General features: G+C 42.3%; 1 protein-coding gene across 1 annotated transcript in view; it reads right to left on the bottom strand.

The window, feature by feature from the left end:
- Positions 1 to 763: 763 nt before the first annotated feature.
- The window catches only part of LOC143982224 (organic solute transporter subunit alpha-like), a 57,397-nt gene continuing 45,006 nt past the window's right edge, over positions 764 to 13,154 (bottom strand). Inside the window, exon 8 of the mRNA XM_077480767.1 lies at positions 764 to 1,884. Coding sequence (XP_077336893.1) covers positions 1,706 to 1,884 — 179 coding nt within the window. The 3' untranslated portion in view covers positions 764 to 1,705. The remainder of the gene's footprint in view (positions 1,885 to 13,154) is intronic.

The raw sequence follows: 13,154 nt of genomic DNA, 5'->3' as shown, positions 1-13,154 counted from the left end.
CAGCATGGCCTTGTGCGAGGTGCGACCCAAGAGGAAGTCATATGACATCCTTCCGGATTGCTGAAAGGCCCACCCTGCCTAGGTTAAAGTGGAAGTTCAGTCAAAACCCAAGCTTAAATCTACTACCACCCCCATTCTTAGCCTATTCTGTCTACACTGTAAAAGGAAATATGCCTATGCTTACCTATTCTGAGGGCTCTCCAGTCCAGTCACATGATTGGGTTATAGTTGGGGATTCAGTTTAGAGGATGGATAGCCCACAAAGGATGCCCAACAGTAGGTCTATGGGTGACATCACTTCATTATTCATATCAGGAAAACCGCTCATCTGTATGCTGTTCTGACAGACCAAAAATGACGCATGCTCTGAAGCAAGTACGAGACAGAGGCTATTGGATACTGGCTATTGAACTTCCTTTTTCTAGTCCCGTCGTACGTGTTGTACGTCACTGCGTTCTTGATGATCGGACTTTGGTGTGATCATGTGTATGTAAGACAGATTCAGCAGAACTCTGTTGGAAAAACCTTCAGAGTTTATTCTGATGGGAAAACCGGTCATGCGTACGCGGCATTAGTAAACTTCCACTTTAATTAACAAAATATAACATTTCGCACATATTAAAAACATTTGTTAAGGTATTATTTGTGGCTTTTGCGTGAATACTGATACAATCATACAGCACATTTTTTAAATAGAGTGTTTTATATTGTATGCTTTCTTTTCTTTAATACTTACATTTTTTAATATGTAACAACATTGTAGTATGTTGACAAATTAAACTTTATTTTGTGTTATATTTTGTAGCACTTCATTTTCTTTCAGTTTTCAGTAGACACAATGTTACACACATTAAGAATAATCTACAAGGCAACAGTGTAAATTTGTTCCTTGGTGTGGAATTGCTCAGCAAATTAGGGTGTAGATGTGCACCCCTGGTCAATATTCACATGCTTGATGTGTCCTATTGAAGTCTCCAGGAAACAGTTTCACAATACAGAATGACTGGCAAGAGGCTGCAGTCAAACCCTGATGTATAATGAAAGCTCTCTTTACAAATGTGAAAATTATATGTGAAGCTCGAAATATATATGTTTGATGGTTTTTGGCAGAGTGGCAATGTTTTTTCAATGACATTAACATTTACCGAATGATTTTACTTGTCTCCTCTAGATGCTTTTTAAATGCTTATTGCTTCTTTGAACAGCTGTCACTCAGAAAAGCTGGAAGGGTCTTGTATGGCAATATTTGATTTAATTAGAACCAAAAAGGAGAATGAATGATTAGTGGTTAACTGAAAACCAATCAACCTGGCATTCTGCAGGATTGAAAACACGTCCTCATATCAACATCCTTCTGGCTCACTGCTGCATGTAATAGCATCTGGATGTTACTAGGAGCACTGGATATATATGTTAGCTGTAAAATTGTATGTATTCTGCACCAATGACTATAAAATAGTATAAACCAGGACAATTCAGTCATGTGTTGCAACAAAGGAAATTAATGATTGCCCAAAGTCTTTTAAGTCTCTCAAGAGATGCAAAAGTATACGTAGACATGTAAAACCAAATATTATATACAAAAGTATAAGTATATATAAACGTATGTCTAATAGTCTATTGGAAGCTCAATTTTATATTATCTTCCAAATTCCAGTGAATTATTGTTAAATACTCCATGTATATTCCATGATGGTATCTTGCTTTAAACCTTTTCTGGACCATCATCTATTATTTTTCCGTTTAGACAGAGTGTGCTGTTTTGAAGATTATCTTTGGCAGCTTCATCATTAGCAGGAATGTCATTGTATTGCCTTCGGTAAAGCATTCTGCAGATAACTGTAGTGAGGAACATTTCCATGATCATGAGCTGTTGATTCATATCTGTAAGACATAATATTCAAGAAATGTGGTGTTAGATGTTACTAATAGCCATGGGCCTCTGGGTTATACTTGACCCATGGCCAAAGTTGCCAGTCAGCCCCTGCCAGGGGCTCTAGAGGGCCAAATTGCCCCCCACCTTTGTAATTATGGAAAAACCTTAGACTGTTTTCCCTGATCCATCACTTTGCCACCTCCAGCACTATGGGCCACTTGACTGGATTTGCCCCCAAGGCCTAAGGCTGCCAGCCCTCCCCTGGCCATTGCTAATAAAACAAAAAGCAAAAAGAATTAAAGATTGAAACTAGAATGTGAAACCAGAGATGGGCAAATCAGATGCACTATTATTTGATCTGGGATCTTCATGATTGATGGTGATAGATCTATAAGAATAACATTCATATCTGGAATTTATTATATCTGTGGTATTCCACTGCCATTTACAAGATTTGTCTTTCACAATAAAATGAGAAAAATTTACATCTTACCTCCAATACCCTCTAGTAATCAACAAGGGAACCCTAGTCATGTGGATTGCTTATATTACTAGGCAAGGTAATCACTCAATAGTGAAATATAATCTGAAGACATGAAAGGAGCTGGTCTGATTTATTAGCAGACATGGAGATTATGAAACTGTTTGTCGTGATCTGTCCTGGACAGGGGTACAGGGATGGGGGAAGGTGATTGATATTTAATGACATTGCACAAAAATCATACAGTACGCTTGCAAATTAGTGCATGAACCCTAAGTTCCCTAATCTGGGCACATGTAACTACTGTGAATAGCATACAGCCTCTAAAATCCTACTCCTGCCACCAAATGTCAAGCAATGATGCCCATGGCAACTCTCTAATCAGAGTATGAACCTTGTTTTGTGGATGAGGAATGAGGAGAGAGCTTACTTTGGGAAGTTAAAACAAGCTGTGATACAGATATTACTGCTTGCAATACCGTTGTCCACCACTAGAGGGTGACTTGGTCAAATCTAACTGGCTGGACACACACAGGTAGATGCAAATCTTGCATAAATCTGGTGCACTCTAGGGACTGTGAAGCAACCAAGTGATTCCCACACACTTCCAACAAACAAGCAATCATGTGAGTTAAAATGATGTTATCACAACCTTTCCTGAAGCCTGTTCTGTTGGTATGCGGTTGGGTGCACACCAATAGAACAGGCACCAAATGAATTACATTTGGTAATTTTTTATGCTCCTCGATTTATGGTGGTATGCATGTGGGACAAACTCTAAAGCACTTTTGGAGGTACACCTCACATCACCATTGTTAGAAGTTCTTGCCTCCTGAAATGGACAAAAGGTAGGCCAACCACAGACAGTTCAAATCTCGGCCAGTTCAGCAGGAACTAGCCAAGATTCTAACCCTATATGGGCAGGCTGAATGTACCAAGTTAATCGATTGATCAACTTTGGTACGACCAACCTGCCAGATTTAATTACAATAATCACTGTCTTCTCCCAGTGGGGGCAGCTTCCCCTGCCTGCCCTCGCCCCCCACGTCAGGAAAACACAATGTCCCTGTAGGAAGGATTTTCCTGTCAGCACTGTCTGTGTTGATGGGGAAAGGGGCGGGGCCAATTTAAACACATTTCAGAGGCCCACCTTTTTTGTCAGGTTCTTGACAAGGAGGCAGGTCCTCTGAAATGCGTTGTTCACACCACCTGCACACCCCAGGTGCTCGCCTGGTTCATTCGAGGAGGTCTTCAGATGCTGCTGTTGTTCCAGCTTCATACGGCAGGTCCTGATTCTAGTGCATGACAGTTATTGCAAGTCTGCTGACTGTATCAGCTCCCTCCACATCCAAGCAGCACTTTTCTTACTTGATTGTAAGTGTGGATTTGTGTTTTTTAATAAATGTTACAATGTTTTTATTGATTCCTTCATCCTGGCCACTTTGTTGTCTTCAGCTGGTTTTGATGACTGAGTTAAGTTCGAATTTCTGACATCATCGCATTATCCTAATCAAAGCAAGTCCAAACACTGCATAACTGGCAGGATCCATAATGACTGTTTTATCTATCTCTAGGGCAGTGATGGGGAACCTTGGCACCCCACATGTTTTGTAGCTACATTTTCCATGATGCTCAACTACACTGTAGAGTGCAAGAGCATCATGGGAAATGTAATTCCAAAACATTTGGGGTGCCAAAGTTCGCTCTAGGGCGTCTCTGTCTCTAGGGGGTCTGTACAACTAGGACATGCTATTTTTTAAATGCACATAGTCTAAAATGCATACTATTAGAAATAGTAATTTCCATCTACCAGAGACTAATATAGATTTTAATTAATATGAACATTTTCCTCTGATCTTTAGGCAAATGACAAATGCTGTGTACACATGGTCAGACTTTCCGGCAGAAAAAGTCAGACAGAATCATTTCATCGTCTATTCCTGTGTGGGCTTCAGCTGCCTTTTTTTATTTTTCGAAAATTCTGATGGACCTAGAAATAGAACATGTTTTTAATTTCCGACTGAATACATTTCTATCAGGAAAACCGTTCGCCTGTATGCTGTTTCCCGACGGACCAAAAACTACGCAAGGCCAGCGATTGGCTACTGGCTATTGAACTTCCTTTTTCTAGTCCCGTCGTACGTGTTGTACGTCACCACGTTCTAAACGATCGGACTTCCGATGGAAAAACCCTCAGGCCGCGTACACACGCGGGGACTGTTCGCTCAACTTTGTCCGTCAAACAGTTTCAGCGGACAGTCCGCTCAAAATTAGCATGGACGGACTTGCCCACACACGACGAACGAACAGTCCGCTGAAACCGTGCGCAATGACGTGAACGGCACGTACGACGGGACTAGAAAACGACGTCCTATACACTGCAATGCAACCTTCGGCGTATAAATTCTTTCTGAGCATGCGCGGAACTTAGTTTGACGAACAAGCCTACACACGCGGGGACTGTCCGCTCAAACCAAGTTTCAGCGGACAGTTTTTCGGAAATTCCGAAAAACTTTGTTCAGCAGACTGTTCGCTGAAACTGTCCGCTGAAAGCCTACACACGAGCGGACTGTCCGCTGAAACACTGTTCAGCGGACAAAGTTGAGCGAACAGTCCCCGCGTGTGTACGCGGCCTCAGAGTTTACTCTGATAGAAAAAACGGTTGTGTGTACGCGGCAAAACAGTTTGCAGACAGCATGGAGCCCAATGTGAACAGATCTCTTTCGCCCTGCTTCTTTTTGAGTCATCCTGTCTAAAGGATTCCTTTGAGTGCTTCTGAAATGATAGTTCTTCTACCCTTTTCTAAAGCCACATGCCCACAGCTCCTGTCAGAAACAGTTAGCAGCAAGATGTTAGTTCCTCCAATGCCCAGGCCTGAGCAATCTTTTCAAATTCAAACTGTGGACATTTGTCTACTATTGACCAATAAAGATAAAGCCCTCAACTTCATACAAAGTGGCCAGTGGCCCAACAGTTCAGAGAGTCAACAGTCCTTTAGAGGACTACCACCTCTTTGTGAATCCTAAAAAGGGAGTGTCACTGAGGGGCGTAGGAGAGTTTAAATGTTTGATGATACTTTAAGGTAATTTTTCTAAATATATCAATATTTCTGGACAACCATGTTTTACAGTCAGGCAACCAGCAACACACAGCAATATACTTACATAACATTCTGTAAGTGTTTGCATCTATTTAACAGATCTACAAGTGCTTACATTAATGTCTCCCTATGCAGTTTGTCAAAGCACTCCTCCTGCTTTCCCTTTCAAAGCTAAAGTACATTGTCAATATTGTTTCTGTGACCTCGTCCTTTTATAGTTGGCTGGCTTATCTAAAAGTCTTGTTATTAGCTTTTCTAAGCCAGTGAACCAAAATTCAAAGGCCAGTGAGTGCATTATGGTTACAAAGAATTTAGTATGGTGAATGCCTGCATTAGTTTGCCAGGACTACAAACATACATTTCTTTACCATGAACCCATGGTTGAGGTGAACCTGTAAACATTTTTTACCTTAATGCATTCCTTGCATTATGGTAAAACATGTTTAGGTGTCAGCATTCCCCCTCACCCCCTTTTACTTACCTGAATCCTCATTCGATCCAGCGCCGTGCATGTCTGCAGCTCTTCTGTCCCCTCACTTCTAGGTCTTGCTGGCTTTGCTGGGGCATGAGCTCCCAGTGCTGTCAATCAAAGCCAGTGAAGAGGGAGTGGGGTGCGGGGCTAAGTCCCGCTGTCTGTGTCAATGGGGGCAGCAGCGGGGCTCAGGTGCAAGCATGCACAAGTGCTCCTATGGTAATCGGCTCCCCATGGGGGTATTGGACAGAGGAGAGGGACCATGCGCCAGTGGGGGACCCAAAAAGAGGAGGTTCACTCCAAGTTTTTTTAAATGTTCACCTTTACAGTCACTTTAACTCTCCTGTATACACTTTAACTCTCCTGTATGCTATCCAAAGGAAAAAAAAAAAAGTTTTGCCTCTAGATAAACAAAACTTTAAAGCTGGCCATACATGGATCAAAATGTGGCTGGTTCAGCAGGAACCAGCCAAATTTCAATCCATTGATAGGCACCCTGGTTGCACACAAGTCGATCTATTGATATACTTGTGAGGTTTTCCCCCAAACGATTAGTGCCGCTGGCTATAAGCCGGCAACAGTAATGTGTTCTGCCAGAAGGGAAGAATCCCTGCCGTTAGAACACAATAGCACTACGGGAGAGATTCCCCCATCAACATTGACAATGTTGATGGGGGAATTGGGCAATTTTCTTTCCTGCGATCCATGGTAGAAGGTAAGAAAATTGCATAATGTATGGGCTGCTTTACTCCAAGCGATGACAAGGGATTTAAAAAATCTAAAGTGCTGGTTAACACACAACGATTTTAAAAGCCTTTTGAAACATGCTATGTTATTGTGTAGAAATCTACAGAGAAAAAAGCATCAACAATCCCTTTATTGTGACTGCACCACATCTGAATGTTGGCAGAGTCGGGAACAACAGTGTCAGTCATTTCAAAGGCTGTCCTTCATGGTGAGACACCTGTCTGTTCAGGGCTGGTCTGTGAATAGCTTTATGCTACAGTAATTCCTGCAGATCCCAGATCCATCTCTATATCTTATCTACTAATGCTTCCCTTATAGTTCACATAGAAGAAGTTAACTATAGCCTGCTCTTTTGTTGTAGGACTATAACCAAACATTGATTACACTACCAAAGTACACAGTAGTCCTGTCTAGCAGAACCTCCCAGCAATATTGTGTGCTGGAATGAGATGATAATAGGGAGAGGACAAGAAGTAGCCAGAAAGCCTTGTCTGTGTGACAGCCGATTACATGTTGTAGTGCTATTGAGGACAGAGTTAAACTATCAACCACTTCTCTAGTTCCTATTATTAGTATTGTTACACAATCAAACATTTTCCAATTCCCTTTGTTACAAAAATATAGCATATCCACAATAACAGGTTAAAATAATGACACCTTTGACTATCATCTGTCGTACAGTCTAGGTGGCATTTTTCATTTATATTGCTAGGTAAGAGTTATTTCTTTTCTCTATTTGATTGTTTATATTGTACGTGTTTTGTCTTGAGAGTAAAACTTATCTTTGTTGGGTTAAATATTATTTACACCTTTGTACATTTTATTTATCTATAGCAAATACAATAACCCAAGATTAGGGTCTGTAATAGCTGTTTGTCTCTGGGCTAAAGTCTGTAATTGAATGGTTAACAGGCTGGAAAAAAATTGGGCAAAAAATAGAAAATAAAAAAAGTTACTGAAGATTTATAGCTTTTTAGTAGTTAAAATTGTTTATCTTCACACTCAGAAGAATGAGGTGAGAAAACCCGGTCTGTCCACTAGGGCAGAAACCCAACTATTAACTTATCAAAAGAGCAATCTGAGTATCTAGACCAATGATTCTCAACCAGGGTTCTGTTGAACCCTAGGGTTCCTCCAAAGGTTGCTAGGGGTTCCTTTAGCATTGGCAATTTCTGCCTCTCAGATAAGTTCCCACTGACACCATCAATCTTTTTAGCTATCTGTAAGGAGGCAATTCTTCCCAATGACCACAAGTGTAAGGACCATTCTTCCAACTGACCATCACACTATTGTATGAGTTGTAGATTTCTAATTTTTAGCAGGGGTTCCCCGAGACCAGAGAACTATTTCAAGGGTTCCTCTGTGTTGAAAAGGTTGAGAGAAGCTGATCTAGACCTTCACCTGTATGTTGCTTTATGTTTATTTGTATATACTATAGCTTATCTGTAGACAGAGATACAATTGAAACCAGATACACATTTATTAAAAAAAATATTGAAATGTAATGTTAGATTCAACTAATAAAAGTGCCTGGATCTGTCTTGATTTTAATCTTTGGTAATCACCTGCACAGCAATATTCCTCCTGGTAGGGTTAGGACTCTGTACCATTCAGGACTTTATTTCTGTAGCCCCCTTGTCCTAAACAGGGACTACTAAGTAAATTTAGTTTTGGGCTGAGCTGTAGTTAGAGCAGACTGACTGTATAGTTTTGCATCTGGTTTTTCCCTAAGCTTAAAAGAGAAGTAAGAGATGTTTTTAAAGAATTCTACTTACCTACAGTAAAACTACTTACCTACAGATCAGTCCAATGCTGTATCTGTCCACCACCGGCCGAGTGATCAAACACAACTGATTGTTCAGTTAATAAAATAAAGAAATGGTCGCACTCTCAATATCCAAAAAACTTGCTTTTTTTCATCCTCTTATATATATCCAGTTATTGGCAAGTCCATTTGTCATTTATATACTGTTCCAATTAGGACTCAGATAATTTATTATCACGTAAAAGCAACTTTGTTTCTTGTATTTTTTGTTTGAATAACAATTTTTGAGTACATCTGTGTTCAGGCTTGTTTGATTTTTTTTTTGTCTCAAGCCCGTAAATATATGTATTTCTTGTGGGAAAACTTTATAGCAGCTCGCCTCTTATGCCCTTCTGTACAAGTTTACATTTATATATATATATATATATATATACTGATCTTTTTTACATGTGCATTTAGACTCAATAGATGGTTTGAGAATGTATATATACAATTATCTTTTTCGGCCAACAGTAGGCTGGACATAAATATATAGATTTTTCTTAGATTTTTCTTTATTTTGTGTATTTTTCTTTTTCTGTTGTTTTGATTTACTTATGGGTAACATGACATTTTGTCTCACGGATATCTTCTTTATGGACATTTTTGTTTTTATCAATTTCTCCTTTTGTGAGGTATGTCAGTGTTTGCATGTATATATAAGAGGGCCAGTATGGTGGCCCGTAATTATGGGAGGAGCCCGGAGGGTATATAATCAGACCACCCACAACGGTCTGTGTCGGTTCCAGTGCAAGGTACTGCACATCAAGGGGCCGACTCGTCTCAGCTCCCTCACGGTCGTCTATCCGTGCGTCCAATCGTAGGTGCACTTCGGCTTCTTCATTCGTGGTCTTCGTCGGCGGTTCCCGCTCATGGTCGCAGATAAGTAGTATCCGAATCTTTTCATATCATGTGCAAACTTGCGACTTATCATGCTTACTATCCTGCACCCCTTTCGCAAAACCTACCTCTGAGTTGTTGACACTCATGTCCCGACATTGTTCGGCACAGGCATAGTACATTCGTAAATTCTTTCTACCAAACGTACGATTCATTCATAGATCCAAGCCTTCGAGTCGCTGTTGGTCGTTCTCCAATATCACTCGCCATAGGCTTCACTGGTTATAAAATTCACTGTTCTCATCCTTTTTTGAGATAAACAGGTATTGTTTGTATGGGTTTCTGTGGCTGATTGGGGTGTAATTAAACCCACCTGATGTCTTTCCTGCACTTGACTAGCCTGGGGGGATGGGTGGTTGATAGGTGTTTGGTTTCACAGTAAGGAATGGCATACACTCTACAACCAATTCGTATCAGATACTCCTTACTGCCAATTTATATCAGATTCATCTCATACATTTTTGAGCTGATTCGTGTCAAATGCATTGCAGAGGCTGACTCTGCCAACTCACTGCATGTCCACGTAGTTGTACCTTCGAGATCGGTCGTATATCTTCATCGATTGTCCCACGCTCGGACCGCTACACACTCGCTGTCGCAGGTAGGACTTTGTTGTTACCGCTCTTCTAAACTCCAATAGTTACCTTATCATGTTCGTTTATCATGTTCGTTTTGCAAAGTCGCACTTACGCCACCATAAGTCTATGTCATCTTTCATGTATTTCATCCTTTCTACCCAACGCGGGTTTACTCGAGCCGATCACTTCACGGTCGATGCGGTCAAATCCGACATTCGAGCCCCTTACTCACCTCGCATCTACGGCCGATTCGAAATCTAGTCGCAACTTCGCTTCTATGTTTCGGATCCCCGGCAGTCACAAGCCCCTTCAACCGCCATCACCATTTAGTCGATTCAAACCCAGCCATATCATCTGCAACACTGACAGATCTGTCATACGAGCCCTGTAGTCACCTCGCATCTACGGCCGTTTCGAATCTAGTCGCAACTTCGCTTCTATGTTTCGGATCATTGACAATCACCAGCCCTTCAACCACTATCACAATTCAATCAATCCGAACCCAGCCATATCCTCAGCGATACGGTCGGATCCCATATACGAGCCTCTCAGTCGCATCTACGGAGGATTCGAGTCTAGTCGCAGCGTCGGCGCAACGATTCCAGTCCTTGCCAAACGCAACCAAGCCGAATCCTGTTGCATCACCGACTCAAATGAGTCAAATCTTTCGCAGACTATTCCATAGCTATAGCCCAGTTCAAACTAGTCACATCGACTGTACGAATTCAGCAGTACTTACATTTGACCTTCTCAGTCTATCCATACATTATCGTACACAATTCTCTCCACCAATTTGCTCAGTATTGCGCACGGTCATTCCTACATAATCACATTTCCTCTATAACCTTTCTTTCGCCTTTCAACAAAGCTGCGTTCTTGCAATCGCTGCAAGTCTTTCTGCATTTGGCTCAAAACTGCCAATCGTCTCCAGTAGCAACACTGCTGTTCACCTCATACCTACACACTTATAAATCCGCAAACATTGCTTTCACCTTTCAAATAAAGCTGCTTCCTTGCAATCGCTGCGAGCATCGATGCAATGGCTCAATACGGCCACTCATCTCTAGTAGCAAAACGGCTGCTCTCCTCATTCCTACACACTTATAATTAAATTTATAGATTCAAATAAAGCTGCTTTCTTGCAAGGGCTTAATACGGCCACTCATCGTCTCCAGTAGCAACACAGCTGTTCACCTCATTCATTCATTCATTCATTCATTCATTCTCACCTCATAATTCAATTTATAATTCAAATAAGGCCGCTTCCTTGCAATCGCTGCAAGCATTTCAGCAAATGGCTCAAACTGCCACTCAGCGTCTCCAGTAGCAACACGGCTGCTCATCGTTTTCTCTGTCGCTTTCCCCTTTTAGGCCAGTTAGTACACCAGTTAGTCCACCCTGCACCAGGTTTGGACAGTATCTTCCAAAAAAAAAAAAAAAAAAAAAAAAAACCCCATTGTCGAGGGCTTGCATCTTCACCAGGGGGCCAGCTTTGCCCCAAACAGCTCTTTGCATTCCCCATTGTCAAAACGAAATTCTCATGTCACCTTACTACAGGCTCCCGGTCAACTCAGTTCTCGCCTCCAACCAGTCAACTTCACAACTAGTGCATAAAGTTAGGTGTGTAGTTCAATGGGATTCCCCCTTTCTCTTAAACACTCTTTCACTACATATTTTTACTTCACATACAGAATTTGACCTGCTCCTGAGGCGTTAGCAACTGTCACATACTTCTGTGCACTTCACTCTGTTTTCGAAGCACAAGCCTTCAATACGCAGACAAGGTCGCCTAATCTCCATACTTGCTGGCAGTGCAAGCATTAGTAGACCGAACCCACGTCAATTAACTACAGATCGCAACATTCCTACTTAGTATACCAGACTTCAGCTACCCACCCCAGTCCGCCCTGGGGCTCTCTGGTTCATTAGTCTGTGCCGAGCACAGACTGACACCCGAGCTATCGGTTACCTAGCCAGTCACCTCCTGGCTCACCTCGGTTGTTACGCATTCTTTTGAGTTTTCTAAAGTCACACTCAACAGCGCTCAAGCGCAAACCAACTGTCACTATGTCTGTCGTTCCTTGTCCTATTCTTCTTGTTTCCTTCCGCCTTTCATCTTATCTACCCAACGCAACTATCCCCTCCTACCTTTGCAACTTACCTCAAACATACGCACCCCCCCCTTGCTTTTAGTTGACGCCATGTCGCAGGCTGACAGTGAGGACTTTGCCTCAGCCCTGCCATCACCCTTTACGGGCTCAGCAAGCGGCGGTTTACAGTCTCACAAGAGCTTGGACCAATTAAAAAAAAAAAAATAATAATAATAATAAAAAAATAAAAATAAGCTCATAGCAGAACGGTGTCGCAGGAGTAAATCCTACCCTGCTGCAGCCAGGAAACCAAGCCTTTAGGCTACTGTTTCCACCGCCAGTGGCAGCCCTTCCAGGCACCACTTCAGTCTATCTTCTTTGCGACTACTCGGCTGCACTTCTGGGTAACCACACTGTCAGCAGCAGTTGCCGAAGTCCAAGCAGAGTGACAGCCCTGGAGGTACGCCCAGCCGTGCCCCTACCAGCTCCAGTCACCACCGTCATTCCCGTACCTTCACTTACAGATACACCCAACTTCTGCACCATCGTCTTCCCTGCACACCTTGTCCTAGGAGGACATCTTGGATGACAACGACGTTAACTTAGCATCCCTCCTCATAGCAGTACACAACTTGGCCTAGAACAAATCATATTCGCGGGGAGATGTCTCCGTCATCCTGAAGGCCAGAGACCCTTTACTTAATCGCAAGCTCACTATCACAGAGTTTGTGCGGGCCTTGGGGACAGTCAGAGACATGCTAGGCAGAGCAACCCCAACAGGAGGGTAGAATTGGACCCGTATCTGCATGCAGCAGGTCACAAGTATGCAGGGTGCCCATCCTTTGACTATCACTGCTCATTTTCAGCCAAGGCAGCAGCCAGACTCAAGGGGATCTTTTACCTCCCATCTTTTAGTGTTTCTCTTCCAGGCAAAGACCCTGACTAAATCCTTAAATTAAGATGTGCCAGCTATAGCAGATCTGCCCATGAGAGTCGATTTTCTCACAAATTGGAATGGCATGCCAATGTGTATTCCCTCAGCATCTCTCTTCATCTCAGGTAGTCATGGTCACCGCAGCCTCCACAGGTCCTCACCTCAATTTTGG

This window comes from Lithobates pipiens, unplaced genomic scaffold, assembly GCF_037356315.1.
Source record: "Lithobates pipiens isolate NorthernLeopardFrog02 unplaced genomic scaffold, aLitPip1_a1.2 Scaffold_16, whole genome shotgun sequence".
Taxonomy (NCBI): domain Eukaryota; kingdom Metazoa; phylum Chordata; class Amphibia; order Anura; family Ranidae; genus Lithobates; species Lithobates pipiens.
This window is presented reverse-complemented; position numbering and strand designations above follow the sequence as displayed.